General features: G+C 41.1%; 1 protein-coding gene across 1 annotated transcript in view; it reads right to left on the reverse strand.

Moving 5' to 3' along the window:
• Nucleotides 1-1,794: 1,794 nt before the first annotated feature.
• Nucleotides 1,795-17,721, reverse strand: part of SPNS3 (sphingolipid transporter 3 (putative)) — a 28,293-nt gene continuing 12,366 nt past the window's right edge. The window contains exons 8-12 of the mRNA XM_009276454.1: nt 16,770-16,959; nt 10,639-10,704; nt 5,452-5,550; nt 2,443-2,611; nt 1,795-1,936 (exon numbers count right to left, since the gene is read on the reverse strand). Of these exons, the coding sequence (XP_009274729.1) occupies nt 2,444-2,611; nt 5,452-5,550; nt 10,639-10,704; nt 16,770-16,959 (523 nt within the window). The 3' untranslated portion in view covers nt 1,795-1,936; nt 2,443. The remainder of the gene's footprint in view (nt 1,937-2,442; nt 2,612-5,451; nt 5,551-10,638; nt 10,705-16,769; nt 16,960-17,721) is intronic.

A 17,721-nucleotide genomic window follows, 5' to 3' on the forward strand; every position in this document is an offset into this window, starting at 1 on the left:
TGGTGCTTGGTTGCCAACTGGGGTTAAACCACGACGATTGCGTACAAGAGACTTGAAGCACACTGCAAATCTTTATGGCAGTAGGCTTATATGCAGCTTCTGAGAGATTTTGATAAAATGCTAAGGAAGGGTCTGGCACTGTTGTGCCAGATATTGCAAATATCATAGAATTAAACAAAATCAAAATAATTTTATGGCCTCAAATACTGATGTGCACTTGTCACAGAACTCTTCCATCAGTTTCTGGGCATAAAGTGATGTAACAGTGAATGGTATCTAGTGAAGGTACTGCTGGACAATATATTGCATTGGTGAATTTCACCTCATCTCACAATTTAACTTTTCGACAAAGTAGCTGTTTGCCAGAGCCACGTGGATATCACCAAACAGCACACGTGGTGCAGTAACAGTGTACCCGATGAATCTCAGGCTCTTGCAAGTCCAACCTCGAGTGTGCAGTGAGTTGAGAAGGCCCTAAAGAATGGTTTTAGACCTACCAAATTCATCCTACGATGAGGCATCAGTGCAAAGTGAATTGTTCTCCTTCTAGCTGGAAGACAAATGCTACAAATTTCACCAGGTCTGCCAAATATAAGCAAGAGGTTTCAATCCAAACGTTGCTACCAGGTAGCTTAAAAAATAGCCTGAAAAATGTTAAGACAAGCACTTAGGACCTCTACAAGCTGATGTGTCCATATCCAATAGTAAAAATCCCTTGTTGGACATGGGTTCTCTGGCACCACATGAATTTCCAAAAAGTCAGTGGTATAATGACTTTGGCTAGTTTTTACAACCAGAAAAAGTTGCACAGTCTTTCAGAATGCTAACTTTTATTTTAAAGACAATTATTACACTCTTACCGAGTATCACAAAACAGTTTCTCTATTATTTCCCATAATGGCATAAGCTCTGGCCAAATTTCACTACCTGGGTTTAAGTCAGGTTTCAGAACAGATTTTTTAAAAATAAGGGAGAGAGAGGGAGAAACAAAAACCTGCAGTTGCTGAATTATGCTAGTTATAATGACATTAGATATTCACAGTTGTTACAGGAATATTGTGCTTTATGATTTACTGGGAGAATCAGGCAAGATTCAGAATACTTCATGATTCACTTGCTAATATCTTCCTCAGGCTTTGGCTCTAAGGTGCTGCTGGGAACGACACCACCTCAAATAATGAAAGCCGGACACGCTAATCATGTCCTGTTTGGCACCTAGCATGATATTATGACAATAGATACCACATCCAAAGTCTTATGCACTTTAGAGATCAGAGCTCAAATGGATCGTTGTATTTATGTGGTTTTACAGCTACTGTTCACTCATGAGAGAAGATACTTACCCAGGGCCTGAGGATACACTGAAGAGCCGCAAAGGATTATATAGAGGCCGTTAACATATTACACAGAAAATAATCACAACCCTCCACTCCTGAATCTGACACTGACTTTGATAGTTTCTGCTTCTCTTGGTCATTTCAGACGACTGAAAACACTTTCTGTACTATCTACATTTTCCAAATTCTACAGGCAAATCTTATCCTGCTGAGAATTCATAGGCCTCCCTTCCTAATCTCCACGAGACATTCTGCCTTAAATGCTACTGTCTTGTTTAGGTTGGCAGTCGTGCCTGTGACAGCTCTATACACTACCTTCTGGAGCTCCCCAGCTCCACAGAATACTCGTGCTTGTTTTGCAGATGGGGGAGGGTTGCCATATGCCAATGCAGCAGCAATTTTTGACTCACAGTCAAGAGCATCCAAAAAAGTCAGTATGCAGGATTTTCTGCCATATGGAGGAATTGCGATTTGGCCTTTTCTCTAGCTGTATCTCATTAAGCAAAAGGGAAAGAAAAAGGGGAGGCCGTTCTTTTCTTCTTTGCAAATCTTGCCCCAGGGTTCATCTTCATTTGAAAGACAGCATTCATTTCTGGTACCTAGAAAACCAAGTCAGAGCAGAAGGAAGTTGTAAGAATCTAGGTGATTAAGGACAGCGGTCTGTCCAATTCAACAGGTTTTCTTTAAGTCTTTTACACTTTGAATATGACTTCCTTCAGGGAAGAGGGAGAAGGCTAGGACTGGTTCTACTGGGCTCAGAAAGACCAGAGTAGAAAAAGGACAGCACCTTCCATGAAGTCTGTAATGGTGCATTACCTACAGTAAAGCTATTTTATTACCTCCATAGACTGCAGCATTTTGAAGGGGTCACTAATGGCACTTCCCTGATCCTTGTGGGTTCTGCAGTCTGTTTTGCTCAATATGGGAGGTTTGTTTAATCTGAGACCTTGCTGGGATTTTGTCTTTATTTTTTTATAGAAACTAACGTGGTATTAACATAATGCAGACATTTGTGCTTTAACTTTACAGAGCCGATATCATGGCTAGTGTACAAACAGGAAAGCAATCAGATAGATGTTTAAAAGTTATAAATATACATAGAAACCTCAAAGCTGCTCCGCTTCCTTACGATCTTCCTCAATGTAGAAAGATGTCAGGAGGAAAAAACCTCCTCCAAAGACACCAACAAAAGCACACACGATGAAGCTGTACTGCATGCTCCAGAAATTCCACTGGAATGAGTGAGCATTCTTGGCCTGGATAGCAGTGGAGATCTAGGGAGTGAACAAGGCTGTCGTTAATCTGGGATAACACCATCATCCTCTCTTGGTTTAAGCAGACTGTTTACAGTGTGGTCCTTGAAAAGAATGAAACTAGGCAGATAGGGACGAAAAGCCTGCTACCAAAGTTTGTCAAACCCAGTACCCAATACACCTATCCTTCACTGCTGTCCAGCTTCCATTTGGTCAAGGAATCTCGTGTTCTTTTATACTTTCAGTGCCTCCAGTCACAAGAGTAGGAAATACCGCAACCAATGTTTATAATGTTTGGTAAACATTAACTCATTTTACCATTTTCTAGCCCATCTCCAGACAGCTAGCACAGGACAGACATTTGGCAATGACCTTTATCACTTCTTGATGTTATTCGATAGCTTTATCCATCCCTAAACAGCATCAAATGGATAGAAACAGGGGATTAGCATCAATACAGGCACAAGCAGCAACACTCATTAAAAAGGGAAGAGCTGGAAATTAATTTGAGAGACAAGAGTGGAGTCTGCTTTGGAGCCAAAAGGCATTTGAGGAGTCATGGAGTGACATTATGAGGAACTGGGAAGAAGAAGATACGAGGCAGCTGCTTTTTGCACTGGCTGGAGGATGAGGTTGTAAAAGCTATAAATGATACACGTGAATTTTATTTTTGTAGACAGAAAGAAAAGCTGATTTCAAGAAACTCAGTAAGATTCAATACTTAGCCCAGGAACTTAAAATCTCTTGTTAGCATAAACAAAAAGATGAATGTTGAATGCAGTCATTTTTATTCCCACATTTGTTCCTGATGGCTAGAATACGCTACGTGACTTGAAATACACAAATATGAGACTCTTCAACCTTTGCTGGGTTCAGTATGATTATTTATGACAGTTTAGGCAGATAAGAGCAAGACCAATTCTAAATGGGCACCTAGGGACTACAGCAAGCATAATGGCCAAAATACAGACCTAATGCATTTAATTTTAAAATGCCTAGTAAGAAAATCTCTGCAGCGCCGAGGGAAGAAAAACAGACTCTGAAAAAGACTATTCTCTGACTCTCCAGCCAGTGTTTAAGCTAAAGGGTTAGCTGAAGCAGGTTAGTAAGCAATAGCAAGGCATGAATGCAGAAGATTCGGTGGTTAATCAACAGCAGACATGGGCAGCGTTGGTATATTGGTTCACAGAAGCATTCCAGAAGACAACGTTGTGCTCGTTGCATAGGACCCCACTTGGACATACAGCAGTTTTATTCCTGGATTTATTGTCTCTGTCCTTTGCAAAGTTGCAAGGTTACCTGAGGTTAATCTCATCTAGATAAGCTTTTTTTGTCTTCACACTTTTCCATTAGCTGCTATTTAAGGCAACTGCATGCAAGGTACTGCATAAGAAGTATTCTGCACGCAGTTACTAGCAGGATGGAGCAGCACATTCAGCAGGAAGCCTCAATTCTGCCTGTGCCTCAAAGATGGCAAAGAACAGTGGGTAGGAGATACATTTTCATCTTTCAGGCAGGAAGCATAAATCAATAGAATAGTCAAAGAAGAGAGAATGCACAAGACGTATTTCAGCTTTTAAGGTACCTCCCATTTTTGCATATCATTTCAGCCATTTTTGACGACACAGGGATGTCAGTTATTATGTTCCCCCGTGCATACAGCCAAATCAGTGTCAGGGCAATAGTTTCATAACACACACCAACGAGCAAAGCGATCTCTTCATTTGCCAAAAAAAGAGAGCCAGCAGGAGGAATGTCTCAGTGAGAGAGGGCTGTCTTCTCTGCCAGACAGATTACACAGTTGAGACTCCGGTTTTCACCCAGTTGAGGACAAGGGGGATCTCCTGGCTGGCTGGACCAGCAGCAGCTGTGCCTGCAGGCACAGCTCACTCGGGCATTTCTGTCTGGCCCTGTCTAACCCTAACACTGTTAACATGTCACAAAGAAAGAAGAGATACTCCTGAGGTGAACTTCTTAAAATAAACTTTCATATGAACAAAACTTTAAAGCAACAACAACAACAACAACAACGACTCGCTGTCATTCCCATGTCCGGTAAAGCAGAAAAATCAAAGCGGGCAATCGGTTAGCTACTGTGTGCTGAATTACTGTGCCTTAAATCAAAAACAATGACGGAAGGAAACAACACTGACAGATATCATCCACTGGAACTAAAACAAATGAACTGCAAGGAGAAAACAGTGCTAGGCTGCTTTGTCCAGAAGCACCTAAGATCAAGTGAATGTAGGAAGGGCAAAGAAATCAGGTCTCGAGCAATATGGGAGTCCAAGGTTAAGGTAATTTGAGACCAGAGCTTTGAATGCCGAGTAGTATCAAAAGGCAACCATTGCAGTCACTCTTGTTCTGATTTTCAAGAGATCATTGACTAATTGCAAGATTTCAAACCTTAACTTTGAACTAAGAATTTAAGGTTTGAAACTAAGGTTTCAAGATATAAAATGGTATTTGATTAATTTCCATGAAGCTCCTCACAAACTTCGCAGAAAGTGCTTAAATCCAAGTATAAGACCCATGACACTGTCTTTGCAAAAATGTATGCCTTCAAAAATTTATGAGTTTGCGAATTTAAAATCAAAATAAATTTCTACACATTGCATGGAACTACTCACACCTACAGGTATAGGATTATATTCTACATACCTGCAGTGTCACAGGACCAGAAGTTGCATGCACGTAAAAATGTTTAGAAAAATGTCTTTCTGTATTCTAGTATTCGAGGCCACCAATCTGAGTAACTTCTAATTTTCGACCAGGAAGTGCCTACAATCTGTGAGTGTCTGTCTTTCAGTTTCTAAAAATTTTACCCTAAGGAAAGCTCAATAAGCAGAGAATTCACTTACAATCCCAATGAGATATGGGCTGCCTGCATCTCCCAGCAAATGGCTCACCAAAATCTGCAGAGCAATAGCTGTAGACTGCTGTCTTGGTGTCACAACATACTGAAACAAAACACAACCCACAAGAGAATGGCTATTAACAGAGTGAATCTCATGAATGGCTAACTACTTATATAACATCCTAGAGAGATGAATATATTCATTTTTATATATTTCATATTCAAACACTGTTTACAAGTTTGGAGACAGAGAAGTTACTCTGAGCAAAAGAGTACACTGGATGTTTTGTTGAGGAAAAAAACATTCAAGAAAGCAACACACGAGGGGGAATGACAATAAAGTAGGAAAAACATGACTCCCCTGCCTCCATTCATAGAGTCACAGCAGCTTGCACGGATTCGCTTGGCCATGCAACTAATAGAAACCTCCAACCAGTAACCCGTCCAGTTGTACTGATTTACTAACGAGGACATTCAGCACTGACAGCCTCTGAGAAAAACCTCTTATGACACTGTGTCAGCAGGCACGGTCTAGACTGCTGGGGGGAAACTGAGGTACCTGGAACCTGAAGTAGCTGCCATGGCTGTAAAGGATGTCAGATGAGGCCTTGCAGACCACGTGAAGACCCAACCTGGCAGACCAGAAGGTGGCTGATGGTGCTTTGATGATAGCTCTGATGACAGAAGTTTGCTGCTTGTAACTGGATAGCACCTGAGACATAGCTTGTCTAGTAACAATACCTCAAAATCATTATGCTTTTGAGTGCACACAGTTTAAAGAACAAGTGGAAGATGTGGCACGCATTCAGAACACGGCGAAGCATCACATAGATTAGAACTATTTTTTAAAAAGAAATATAGTCATTTTGGGGTAATAAGGGCTTTATGTCTGTGCTACTGAAGATCAACTGTGCCTGAAGAAGTACAGTAGGATTCTATAGAGTTTGTGTCTCTCTCTTTCAATAATACATTTACGCAAAAAAGCATTCTCAGTCAGAATGAGACAGAAGCAATTCTAAACCTTCACACCTTTGTTTTCCAACCACTTGCTTATATCAAGGACAAAATGTTTAATATCCTCCCACTCCTCTACACCCCAACTTGATTTTGTTTGGAAACTGATCTGAACATCACTTAGGGTGTCTCAAACACTAATTAATAGGGTGACTGGTGTTTTACCAAGAGACAAACTCAAGGTATATAAGCTATTGTGGCTCTATAGCTGCCTTCAAAGAAACACTAATACGCATGACAAGTTGGGTTTAGAAGGAAAAAAAAGGTCCTGCTCTCACATTTAACTTAAGAGTTTTATTACAATTCTTTGTGTTTAAAGAGGCCTCAGAATATTAGATAAAAAATATTTACCTACCACTAAGATGTAGCTATATCACAACAGCAACATCAATGCCACACTTTAGTGTGGGTGGAACTCCATTAATGGACATTAAAACAGGCGGATAAGGAAGCAACATTGTCCAAGACACCAAGGTTAATTACTCTTGTGAGAATAAGAGCAAAAAATACTTCAGTGCCACATGCAGTCAGGACCTATACATACCAGTAAGTTACAGCATTTTAACTATACTGAAACTACAAATATAGCACAGATGCAGAAACAGGAAGGACAATAAGCTATATTAATGTGGACAATAAGCTATGTTCATAGAATCATTAAGGTTGGAAAAGACCTCTAAGATCATTGAGTCCAACCGTCGACCCAACACCCCCATGCCCACTAAACCATGTCCCTAAGTGCCGCATCTACACATCTTTTAAATACTTCCAGGGGTGGTGACTCAACCACTTCCCTGGGCAGCCTGGTCCAACGTTTAACCACTCTTTCAGTAAAGAAATTTTTCCTTGTGTCCAAATGTTACTGTAATGGCTTGCATTCAGGGATGGACAGAGGATTCTGTAGCACTGCATTCCTTTCCCTCTTGCAGCCCCCCATCTGCAGGAGCTAGCATGACATACATTCTTCGTATGAAGATTGGAGCACATATAGAATCAAAACACCTAAAAATGTTATTTTTATAAAAACCCATTCATAGAATAATGCACGATTTACATCTTGTAGCTTAAGTAACATGCCAAGCTTTTTCCATTGCTATGGTTTTCATGCTGTATGTCTCTCTCTCACAAACCTATTTCTACCACTTTCTCTCATGTTTGACAAGATGTATGTGCTGCAGAGTCTTTCCCAAAAACGCAGCTCTTCTGGGGGGTGCCAATTTGGATAATTTTTCTCAGCAAGGTCACCTATTTTCACAAGGCTTGTATGAACTCAGGTCTTCCTGAGGTGTCTTTATCAAACTTGGTTGAAATCCATGGTTTCAAAACTTAAAGAGAAAGCAGACACAGACTGTAGTAAGTCTTGTTTCCTTAGGAAGGAGGCTATGAATCCCATTTAGATTTAACAGAGCATTTGATGTAAGATGAGAAAGAAAATAGACAGATTTCCCCCAACACAATTAGCAAAAATTATAGCCAACTTGGCTATCTGTCCTCTTATCTCTGCCTAGTAAACCCTTCTTGTAGCCAGGGTTTTCTAAGCAGTAACATGCCTTACACCTTGCTGGAATGCCAGAAACACAGCAATGAGCTGTGACGTCCTTTTTTCTACGGCCAAATTTCCTCTGTTCAGAGAGGGAGTTTCTCAAGCACTCATATAACTCATTCCATTCAGTGGGAGCCTTTTGGTCCTGCTTACCCCGTATTGCAGCCAGTTTCAGTAAAGAACCAGTCCACATTGGCAGCGCCCCTCTTAGCCAGAAATGGCCGCAAACTTGGATACACAAATCACTCCACATCTGAAAACAGCATCTTTGCACCCAGTAAGAGTACTCTATACAATGCAGTTTTATTAAAAGATACAACCTCCTCCCTTACTTTGTACACACACAGCTAGCTTGTATCCCTTTCCATTCCTAGTCTCTCCAAAGTTGATATTTCTAACCATGGATGGAACATTTATTTTTCATTAGGAATATTTCGATAGAATGCTTCAACAATAATAAATATTAAACCAGGGATGCCTTGGAGATCTCTTCAGAGTTACAGAAAACCACTTTAATGTCATGTTGCCATCACACTGCATCCAGTCCCCTGCCAGTGTAAGAACAGAGTCATGTGAGATTGGCTGATCTGGAGGCTGAAATCCTTGTCATCCATGGGATGAAGGAACAGTCCAACAGCTCCTCCTCACTGTGGTCATGGCACACTTTGGCCTAGACTGAGGGCATGCAGTCCACCCAAGTTTTGTTTTCTCTCAGAACCTGCCTGGAGTACCAGTTGAGCATCTGCACTTTGGGAACAGGCTCTTGTACAGAAAGAGAGATAAAGAAACTACCGTGGAAAACTCTGAGCTTGGGAAGTAGACCTTGCTGTGACAGACTGTACTAGGCTGGAGACTGTCAGTTCTTGGCTCTCCAAGGATATCACGTCATCTGTCCTAGACTCAGATTTCTTTTCTTTTATTGATAATGACAGGCTGTTTGAGAAATACAAATCAAATATTATTATGCACTTAATATATTGTGGGCATTGCAGGCATGAGAAAAGATAAATGCACTTTCGCGCTCTCAGTCCTCTGCACCGCTTCCTTACCACATTTATTTAATATCTCATATCTGTAACTAAAAGAGACACGTGGAACAAAGCTGTAGCAAGAAAAATGGAAGAGAAGGCTAGGATGTTTCCTGTAGTTACCAGGCTCATACAAACTCTGCCTGTACTATTATTCAGGTTCCTCTGCACAATGGAAACCATATGCAAGAGCTCAACGTGCTGTAGGATTCACTAAGAAAAGAAGAAACCAAACACTCCCACACACAGGGACTTTGAAATAGCCATAGCATCCTGCCTGTCCACAGTGACTGCCCAGTTACCTATGCCATGTCAGCGATGCAGATGACATCCTACACGCTGTCATCTCCTAGGAGATGCCAGTCCAGATGCCTTGACAGATAAGCAGGGTGCCCCAAACAGATAGAGTTTGCAAACCGTGTTGTGCTGTCTCTGGAGGTTTTAGAGATCATCCTGCAGACTATGTGACAGAGCTGTCAGCTAAAAAAGCAGATGGAACAGACAGGCTGGTAAACGCTTCTATACCTCCCAGGGCACTTCCAAACAAAGACGGGGATGTGTTGGTAGCCTTCCCAAACCTCATACTAGCTTCCAGTTCCAGCATCTCCTACGCTTTTAGCTGCCAAAAACCTAAAAGACAGGGTCCCATTACCTCACAGATGGCAAACATATTTCATAAGGGACACTCCATGTACAGCCTCCCGGTAAGCCAGCGTATTGTAAGCAAGGCAGCTACAGCACCTCTCCACTTGCACATTATGACTGTAGTTGTACAGTAGATACCTTCAGGTTTACAGCTGAATAAGGGGCACAAAGGTTGCTACATGCAATGCATCGTGATGTATTAGCCACAAAGGAAGAAAGTCCTTATCATTCAGTCAGCATCTTCCTTTGTCTTCAGCTCCACAGGTCGCAGGATAAATGAATTCCTAGCTACATTGTCTGGCTAGTAGTGCCATGTGGGAAGAAAGAAAAGTTGTTTTCATGGCAAAATAAGAACATGCATTTGCAAATCCAGCCACATTATCAGAAATCCTACCAGTTCACATGGGAAACAACACAAAAAATAGTTCACAGAATGATGAACTGTAATGGATTCACTAACTTTAGTTTACAAAATATTGACCTTCCCTCATTTGGATAATCTTTTCAAACCTTTGGAGCACAAATAGAAAATCTCTGATTATAGACAGAAAGTGACTCTCTTTCTGGAGCAGACCGTTTTCTAGCAGACATCCAACAACACAGAGCTGTACAGAAAATCCAAACTAGTGTGGGTACCAGCACTAGTACTGTCTAGTACTACTAGATAGTTCCACCTGCATGAATTTCATCCAAACCAGTACATCTCCTTTCTGGGCTTACAATGAGCTTGGACTACCGCTCCACCACACCTTTATTGTTACTGGCATCTTTGCACAGCAGTACATTGTGGCACGTGGTTACATGCCTAACGTTAGCAGGGTACCAATAAGGGTATTCTTAGTAAGAGTTCATTCATCTCTTCCTGGAAGGCGGAGGTCCTTCTGGCCACCAAGATGCAGGCTTATGAACAACATTATGTTGAGAAAAGCTGAAAAACTCAAAATAAGGAAATATCACTTACCAACAGTATGTCTGTCACAACAGCCCAGTTTACAGATAGAAACAGTTCTCCAAATGCAATAAAAATCTGCAAAAAAGAAGAAAGCAGTGACTATACACGCTGTATTGACCTTCTTTATTGCGAAGATGAAGGCAGGCTCACTGACTATGCTTATCTATGTAAGAGTTGTTGTACATACCCATCTACTTATAAATTAAACATCTCTGTCTATGCTTACAAACACTAACTTCATCTTAACGGAGGGAAAAGGAACCAGAGAAGGTACGTGGGTTGCTTTGTGTCACAAATCCTCAGCAGAAGAGCCAAAACAGAAAACGTATATCACCCTCCCAAATAAACTGTAATGAACTGCAGAACCCAAGAAGAGGAAAGCAAGAGCCTGTGAAGAGCAACATTCAGCACAGGTTTAAAAAGTGCTCAAAGATCTCCCTTTGCTCGGGTTTCCAAATGAAACCAGAGGAACACCTCTGTGCCAGTACAAGTACTCTTAAAGGCTCCTTCAGAGAGATAACTTCCAAAATGAAATGGACTCCATGAGACAGGCAGCCTCAAAGCCTTGGTGCCCTGTGGGAATTCCCTAATTCATCACAGATGGAGACCCAGCCATCAGGAAAAGGGGTAGGGCCCCCAACAGTTCTTACAGCTGTGCTCTTAGAAAAGATTAACCCTTTCAGCCAGCGCTGGACATAGATTTGTAGAGACTAATCGATACTTGAGGAAAGCAGCAAAGCTACGCTATTAAGGTGGAGCAGTTCTAGAAGGCAGAATTTATTCAGTGACACAGGCCACAAAGTCAGATGGCACTTAGGAAATAAAATCCATTATAACAACAGGTGCCAGCATCTTGTCCGGTAAGGTCTTGGTCAAGATGTTGTATCTGGTTGATGAAAACGCAGTCCTAAGAAAGGCACCGTGGCAAACCATCAGATGTTTGCAGAGGGGTAGCTTACATTCTCCTAAGAAGAACCAGACCTATTATACACCTTCCTATGATACCCCAACCTCCTCTGTGTTTCTTGCCTGTACTGTTCATGTGTTTTCTTCTCCAAACCAGTCTGGAGAAAAAGTTTCTTGAAGCACACAGATATTTAGTATAGACCTTTATTCAGACATCGTTTCCTTCAAAATGCTTTATATAGGTTTTCTAATTTGTAGCTGAATCTATTCCTCCATACATAATTACTTTTCTTTAAGTTTCATAACAAATACCACTCATTTCACATACTCCTTGACTATGTCTTTGCTCTTGGATTTATGTATCTGTCCTGGTTTAATCTGTTACTATCTCAAACCCTTCGAGTCCCATGTTGGGAGCCAAAAAAGACTGAAAAAGGCGTGTTGTTCAACCCCCGCCAGCAACTAAGCACCCCCCAGCCGCTCACTCACTGCCCCCTGCCCCGGTGGGATGGGGGAGAGAATTGGAAGAGTAAAAGTGAGAAAACTCGTGGGTTGAGATAAGAACAGTTTAATCACTGAAATAAAATAAGGTAAAATAGTAATAATAATAATAACAATAATAATAATAATAATTGAAGAATACACAAAGCAAGTGATGCACGATGCAATTGCTCACCACCCACCGACCGATGCCCAGCCAGTCCCCGAGCAGCGGCCCCCCCGGCCAGCTTTCCCCAGTTTATGTACTGAGCATGACGTCCCATGGTATGGAATGTCCCTCTGGCCAGTTTGGCTGTGCCCCCTCCCAGCTTCTTGTGCACCTGCAGCCTTCTCAGTCAGTAGAGCATGGGAGGCTGAAAAGTCCTTGACTAGTGTAAGCACTGCTCAGCAACAACTAAAACATCGGTGTGTTATCTACATTATTCTCATCCTAAATCCAAAGCACAGCACTGTACCAGCTACTAGGAAGAAAATTAACTCCATCCCAGCCGAAACCAGGACAGCATCCCACTATCAAAGTCTTTCAACTGATACAACCTTGGCAGACCTTGCCCTTGCAAGAGACAGAATGCAATCATTCTTCTCCAATTCCATGACTGTTGCAATAACAGTCTATGGACTATAGAAACGATGCTGCATGCCAGTCTTAGCTGGAAAGCAAGTGACACACCTTTTATTAGAGAACTTTGGGCCAAACACAAAATGAAATGTGTTCGTTAACATGGGTAGCAATATCACACAGTTCAGCTCTTTGCCAAGCCACCTGGCAATAAGGACTAACAATGTCAAATCTTGCAGCCACCAAAAAATATGAGCCCTTCGTCGTCTTATTTCAAGCTAATACTCTCTGAACTCTCTTGAACATCCAAATTCATCAAGGACCTTCCTTTCTTTTTTTCCCCCTGATTCCATACAAATAAACTTTAAATGTGCTATTGCTTAACTTAGAATTGCAGCCTGTGAAGCGGTCAAAGCAGTACTCACAGAAGAATTATAGGCAAATGCAGAAGTTGAATCCTGCTATACAGCGATAACGGCATGAACTTAGGTAAATTCTGTCAGTTGTGCCACAACTAGCAAGAGATAGCGCAGGTTAAAGTGAAACAGGGAGAAGACAAAGAACAAAGAGATTTATTTAAATCCTGGCTGATACTTTAGATATAACAAGATGCAAATACAACAGAGCAGAAGGTTCTGAAGACTTCCAAACTGTTCTTAGATACCATCAATGGAATAGATGCCTGCCTGCCTTTATACATCAAATGAGAGATTGGTCTATCTCCCTTATAGGAATCTTGTGATGTTTAGCATTTTTAAAGTGTTGTTTCCAGTTTTCCTTTCTCTTCATGCTTTTTCCAAGTTATTTAGTCTCTACAAGCCCCTAAGAACAAGAGCATGTCATGCCTAGTGCAAGAAAAGAAAGTAAAATTCATCTTTAGGAAATAAGTTATGCTTTCAACCTAGAGTTTGAAGGAATAGGAATTAATGAAAAATTACCCATGATAAGAAAATGTGATATTCAGTGGCTAAGGTCTCATACTCCAGAGAGAAATTATTTCATACAGAATTGTGTTAACATTAGAGACACAACTTTGTTAGCTTTTCTTTTCTTTCCTAAGGTCTTGTGTGGATTGCAGTTGTAGGGTCACCAGAAAAATTTAACCCAGACAGTTTTGGAAGGTAATAAATCATTCTACAGATTGTATCAAGGTATTATGTCTAAAACCAGTATCAATTTTATACTTTCTCATGCAGAATAAATGCAATATGGTTGAATAGCTGGCGTACTCAGCCATCCAACTGCAAAACAACTGCAATCAATAAAGAGGAGAGAGTTGTATGTTCTTTTCTTCAAAACAGGTGGAGATATCCTAGAAGTACTGTACTTGGCAAGGGAGAAGAGCTGAGGATGGCAGGAAAACAATAGAGCAATGCTCTATTTAAAGTGTATCCTTCTGCTCCTACCATCTTACAATATACCTCATACTGTCTCAAGTTCTTACTTTTAATTAGTTTAGAAAAGGTTTCCATTAAATTTGTGCAATCATGCTTGTGGCATGCCCATTCTAATCTAAGTGTACCTAGAAAAGAGTGACACATTGTATTTTATTGCTGTCACTTTCTCCAGGATCCCCAACTTTTTTAACAGACAACACTGAAAGTTGGTCTCCAAAGGATACAACCAGAATAATGTCCCAAATTTTAAGGGGATTTTGCTTTGTAAATGACTGTTTATATTCATACCAAAAGCTAATATGAAGAGAACTAGATTGTAATCAATGTCAGTGCCAAACACACATTCTGCTTTTAAACAGTCACATGCCTCAACAAAAAAGTAGGGAATCAGTACGGCTGGACCATATGCGATCAGCGATTTCTGTCTTTTCAAGAAGAACCACACCAGGCAGGTGTATCAGAGACAAGAGCTGCAGAATGCCTCCTTCAAAGGCAAGTTGCAGGTCAAGACTGCATCCTGATACAGCATTACCATCAAAGATAAGTCTGTTTAAATCTAAGTTACTGCAACGCCAAATATTGTCCAAGCTGCCCAGTCACAGGGTTCAGTCATGACTTTCCAAAGCACCTGCTGCACTGCAGAGAGCACACGTGTTTCGTCTTGTTTTGGAGACAGGAACAGATTTAGACAGCGTGTCCTCTGAGATAACAAAGCCGGTAATATTTCTTTGTCTTTTCAAAAGTAGTCTTTGAAATCAAGAATTGGATGTCCAGAAAGAGAAGAGAAATCTCATTACATTTCAGTTCACCTACCCCAACAGAAACCTTGGAAGTCCAGCCATATTTCTATGTTCACTTGAGAATTCTTGTGCTTTGAAACATTTCTTCCAGCTTTGGCCATAACTGCTTAAACCTGTCTTGTTCCCTTTCATTATCCACTCAAGACAGTGGAAAGCACCATACAGAAACTACTGCAATTGCACGCTGATGCACGTACGCTTTTTTGCTTCAGTAGCTTCCGCGCTGTGAAGTGATGGAGACAGGTTTGCTAACGTCAGTGTGCCTGAGTAGACAGTGACTGGAAAGCCAGTTTCCTGCTAGTGTCCTACACAAATGGAAGATTTGTTTCAGTGGGACCTTCAAATTAGATGCACCAGCTGGCACGCCACTCCAATTCTCACACCAGTATGACTAGTGTCAGATCTTGTTTAGAAAGCAAGGAGAGGCACGGCTGGTGCCAGAGAAGGCAATAGTTAAGCAGCTGTAGTGGTAAAAGTACTAGAAGAATCAGGTGCTTAGATTACGTACAATTTATTACCACTGCATATTGTCGACATTACGTGGTGGAACACCTGAATCAAGCACATCAAACAAAAGACAAAATGGCAAAGTCTGTGGTTAAAAGACCAACTGGTCTGCCCATGGGAAGAAACTTAAGGAACACAGTTACCCATATCCCAGTTCAGAATTTCCTTCCAGATAACACACTGCTTGAAAACAGAACGCTGCTTGCAAGGAGAGAAACATTTTAAACAAATTTCTTTTTATCAGTCCTAATAAAAGGTGTATATATTTTGGCAATTCAAACCCAATATATTGAGTCACTCATCTAACACAGACTGGCAAATGAAACTGTTGTTCTCCACCTTTAACGACAAAAGAAGAACTGAAGAACATACTCAGAACGGGACTATGTGGGAACCTGAGAAGCAGAAAAAGAAAATGGCTAATTCTTTTGGCACTCAGATCTCCACTCTTGAATCTAAAAATAATCTTCAATTTCACATTTTGCTTTGTGTACACACACTCCCACATGCAAATCCATTTGTTTTTTCCCTTGGCATAAAGGTGTTTTTCCACAGGAATACACATTCCTGAGGAGTCAAAAAGAAAACATCTTTGAATAAGTGTTATTCTTAGAAGCAAAAAACCTGCAAAAGTACCCTTTTGCAGAGAACTGCCAATTACTGTAATTAACTTTACTTGGATCCTCTTATTTATGTTAATCATGGTAATTGTGGCTATGGAGTCACAGGAAAAAAGCTTGGAGTCTTTCCCTAGCTGTTACCAGATTATAGTTAAAATAAGGTTGACATTCAGTTCCCTCTCACAGGGATTTTTTGGAACTGTTCATCCTTGCTGGTAAGTTTCTGTTTTTCCCTTTACTGAGAACAGAATTTAAGTGATTTATACTTCAGTGTGCATTGCCAAAAGCTTGACTCTGACGATCAGCTAGCGATTTGGGGCTTTGAAGGTGATGGCTAAATTAGTCTTAGCAAGAACTGTGCTTATTGTACAGTCACAAGTACACCAATCTTTAAGTATTCAGAGAGCAAAAATAAATAAGAATACTAAATTAGTCACATAGCATTAAAAATTAACAGAAGATTGAGACTTCCTTTAACTACATTTTTGGATAAGGGACACTAGTTTCATGCAGCTAACTACACAGGCTTACTATTCTATTCCTTCGTGTGGGCAGACTCTGTAGGTCCTGAGGCCCAATTTATAATGCTCTGACTGCCTGCCCTTTTCACTGGACCGAGTGACGCACAACGTGGCTCTCACAGGACAGGCTGCAGCTGCGGGCAGTATTAGAGCAACATGCACAGTGCTTAGCTGGCAGGCCACCTTGTCGCAAGTCACTGAAACCCCGTAATGGTCTAGAAGATTGCAAAGAATTCTGCAGAAGCCACCCCTCGCCTCCTCCTCCCCCTTCCCTTTCTCCCCAGGATCCCAGAAGACATTTTGCTAATGATAGACAGATTGGCACTTACAAAAGTGGACAGGATGTTTGTCTGGGCCACCATCAGAGCTATGTAGAGGCACAGAGCAGAAATGCACATGCTTGTGGCACAGATCAGAGGATCGGCTTTATTGTTTATCTTCCTTAATCTTCTTGCAGCTTCTGCCCCAGCAACGACACCCAAGATTCCCGTCCCAATGGTGATGCCTCCAAATATTATGCTGGTGACAAAGCAAAGGATTCAGTTGAGCATAGTAAGACCATACTGTGGAAAAAAAATGGTGTTAGCTTATACCGTTAGTTTCCAAGGAATCTTTAACAGGGAACTTGAATTTTATTCCACTTGATCTAACCCTCCCACTCCTTCTAAATGGATTTAATCCCAAGCCTCAATTGAAGCTATGCCTCTGCAACTGAGGCTCTGTCCTGTGGAGCAGGTATTTTCCCATTTACAGAGCAGGTGTTATGCACCCAGGCCCAAGGAGGACTCTTCTCAGTATGACCTGGCTTGGACATCCAGTGATTTAGAGGTGACAGAGTCATCTTGGTTACCCTGTGAACCAATCTACTCAGTCATCCCTAAAACACAGATGGAATAACTCTGTATCACAATCTGCTGTCTTGGAAGAGATCCTATCACGTGGAATGATATACATCTAAATTATAACCCTCTAGTTAGCACAGCTGAGATGAGTCACTTCTCTGACTATGGGAAACATCTACCACTTCCCAAAAGATTTCAAAGAATACTGAATAGTTAACTAGTGGGAGGTCCATGTAGTATTTTCTGAATGCAGAATTTCAAATGCTGCTCAGCTTTGTGTGTCTGCAAATGCAAATCCATTCTCCAGGAATGACAAGTTCATGTTTTAAAAGGACGTGTTTGAATAGCTTAGAAGATTCAACTTCCAAAGGGACTTCCAAAAATGCTCTTCTCTCCGTCCCAAATGAGATCCTAATGACAAAGCAAGTCTCTTGCAACA

Source organism: Aptenodytes forsteri, unplaced genomic scaffold, assembly GCF_000699145.1.
Source record: "Aptenodytes forsteri isolate BGI_AS27 unplaced genomic scaffold, ASM69914v1 Scaffold209, whole genome shotgun sequence".
NCBI lineage: Eukaryota > Metazoa > Chordata > Aves > Sphenisciformes > Spheniscidae > Aptenodytes > Aptenodytes forsteri.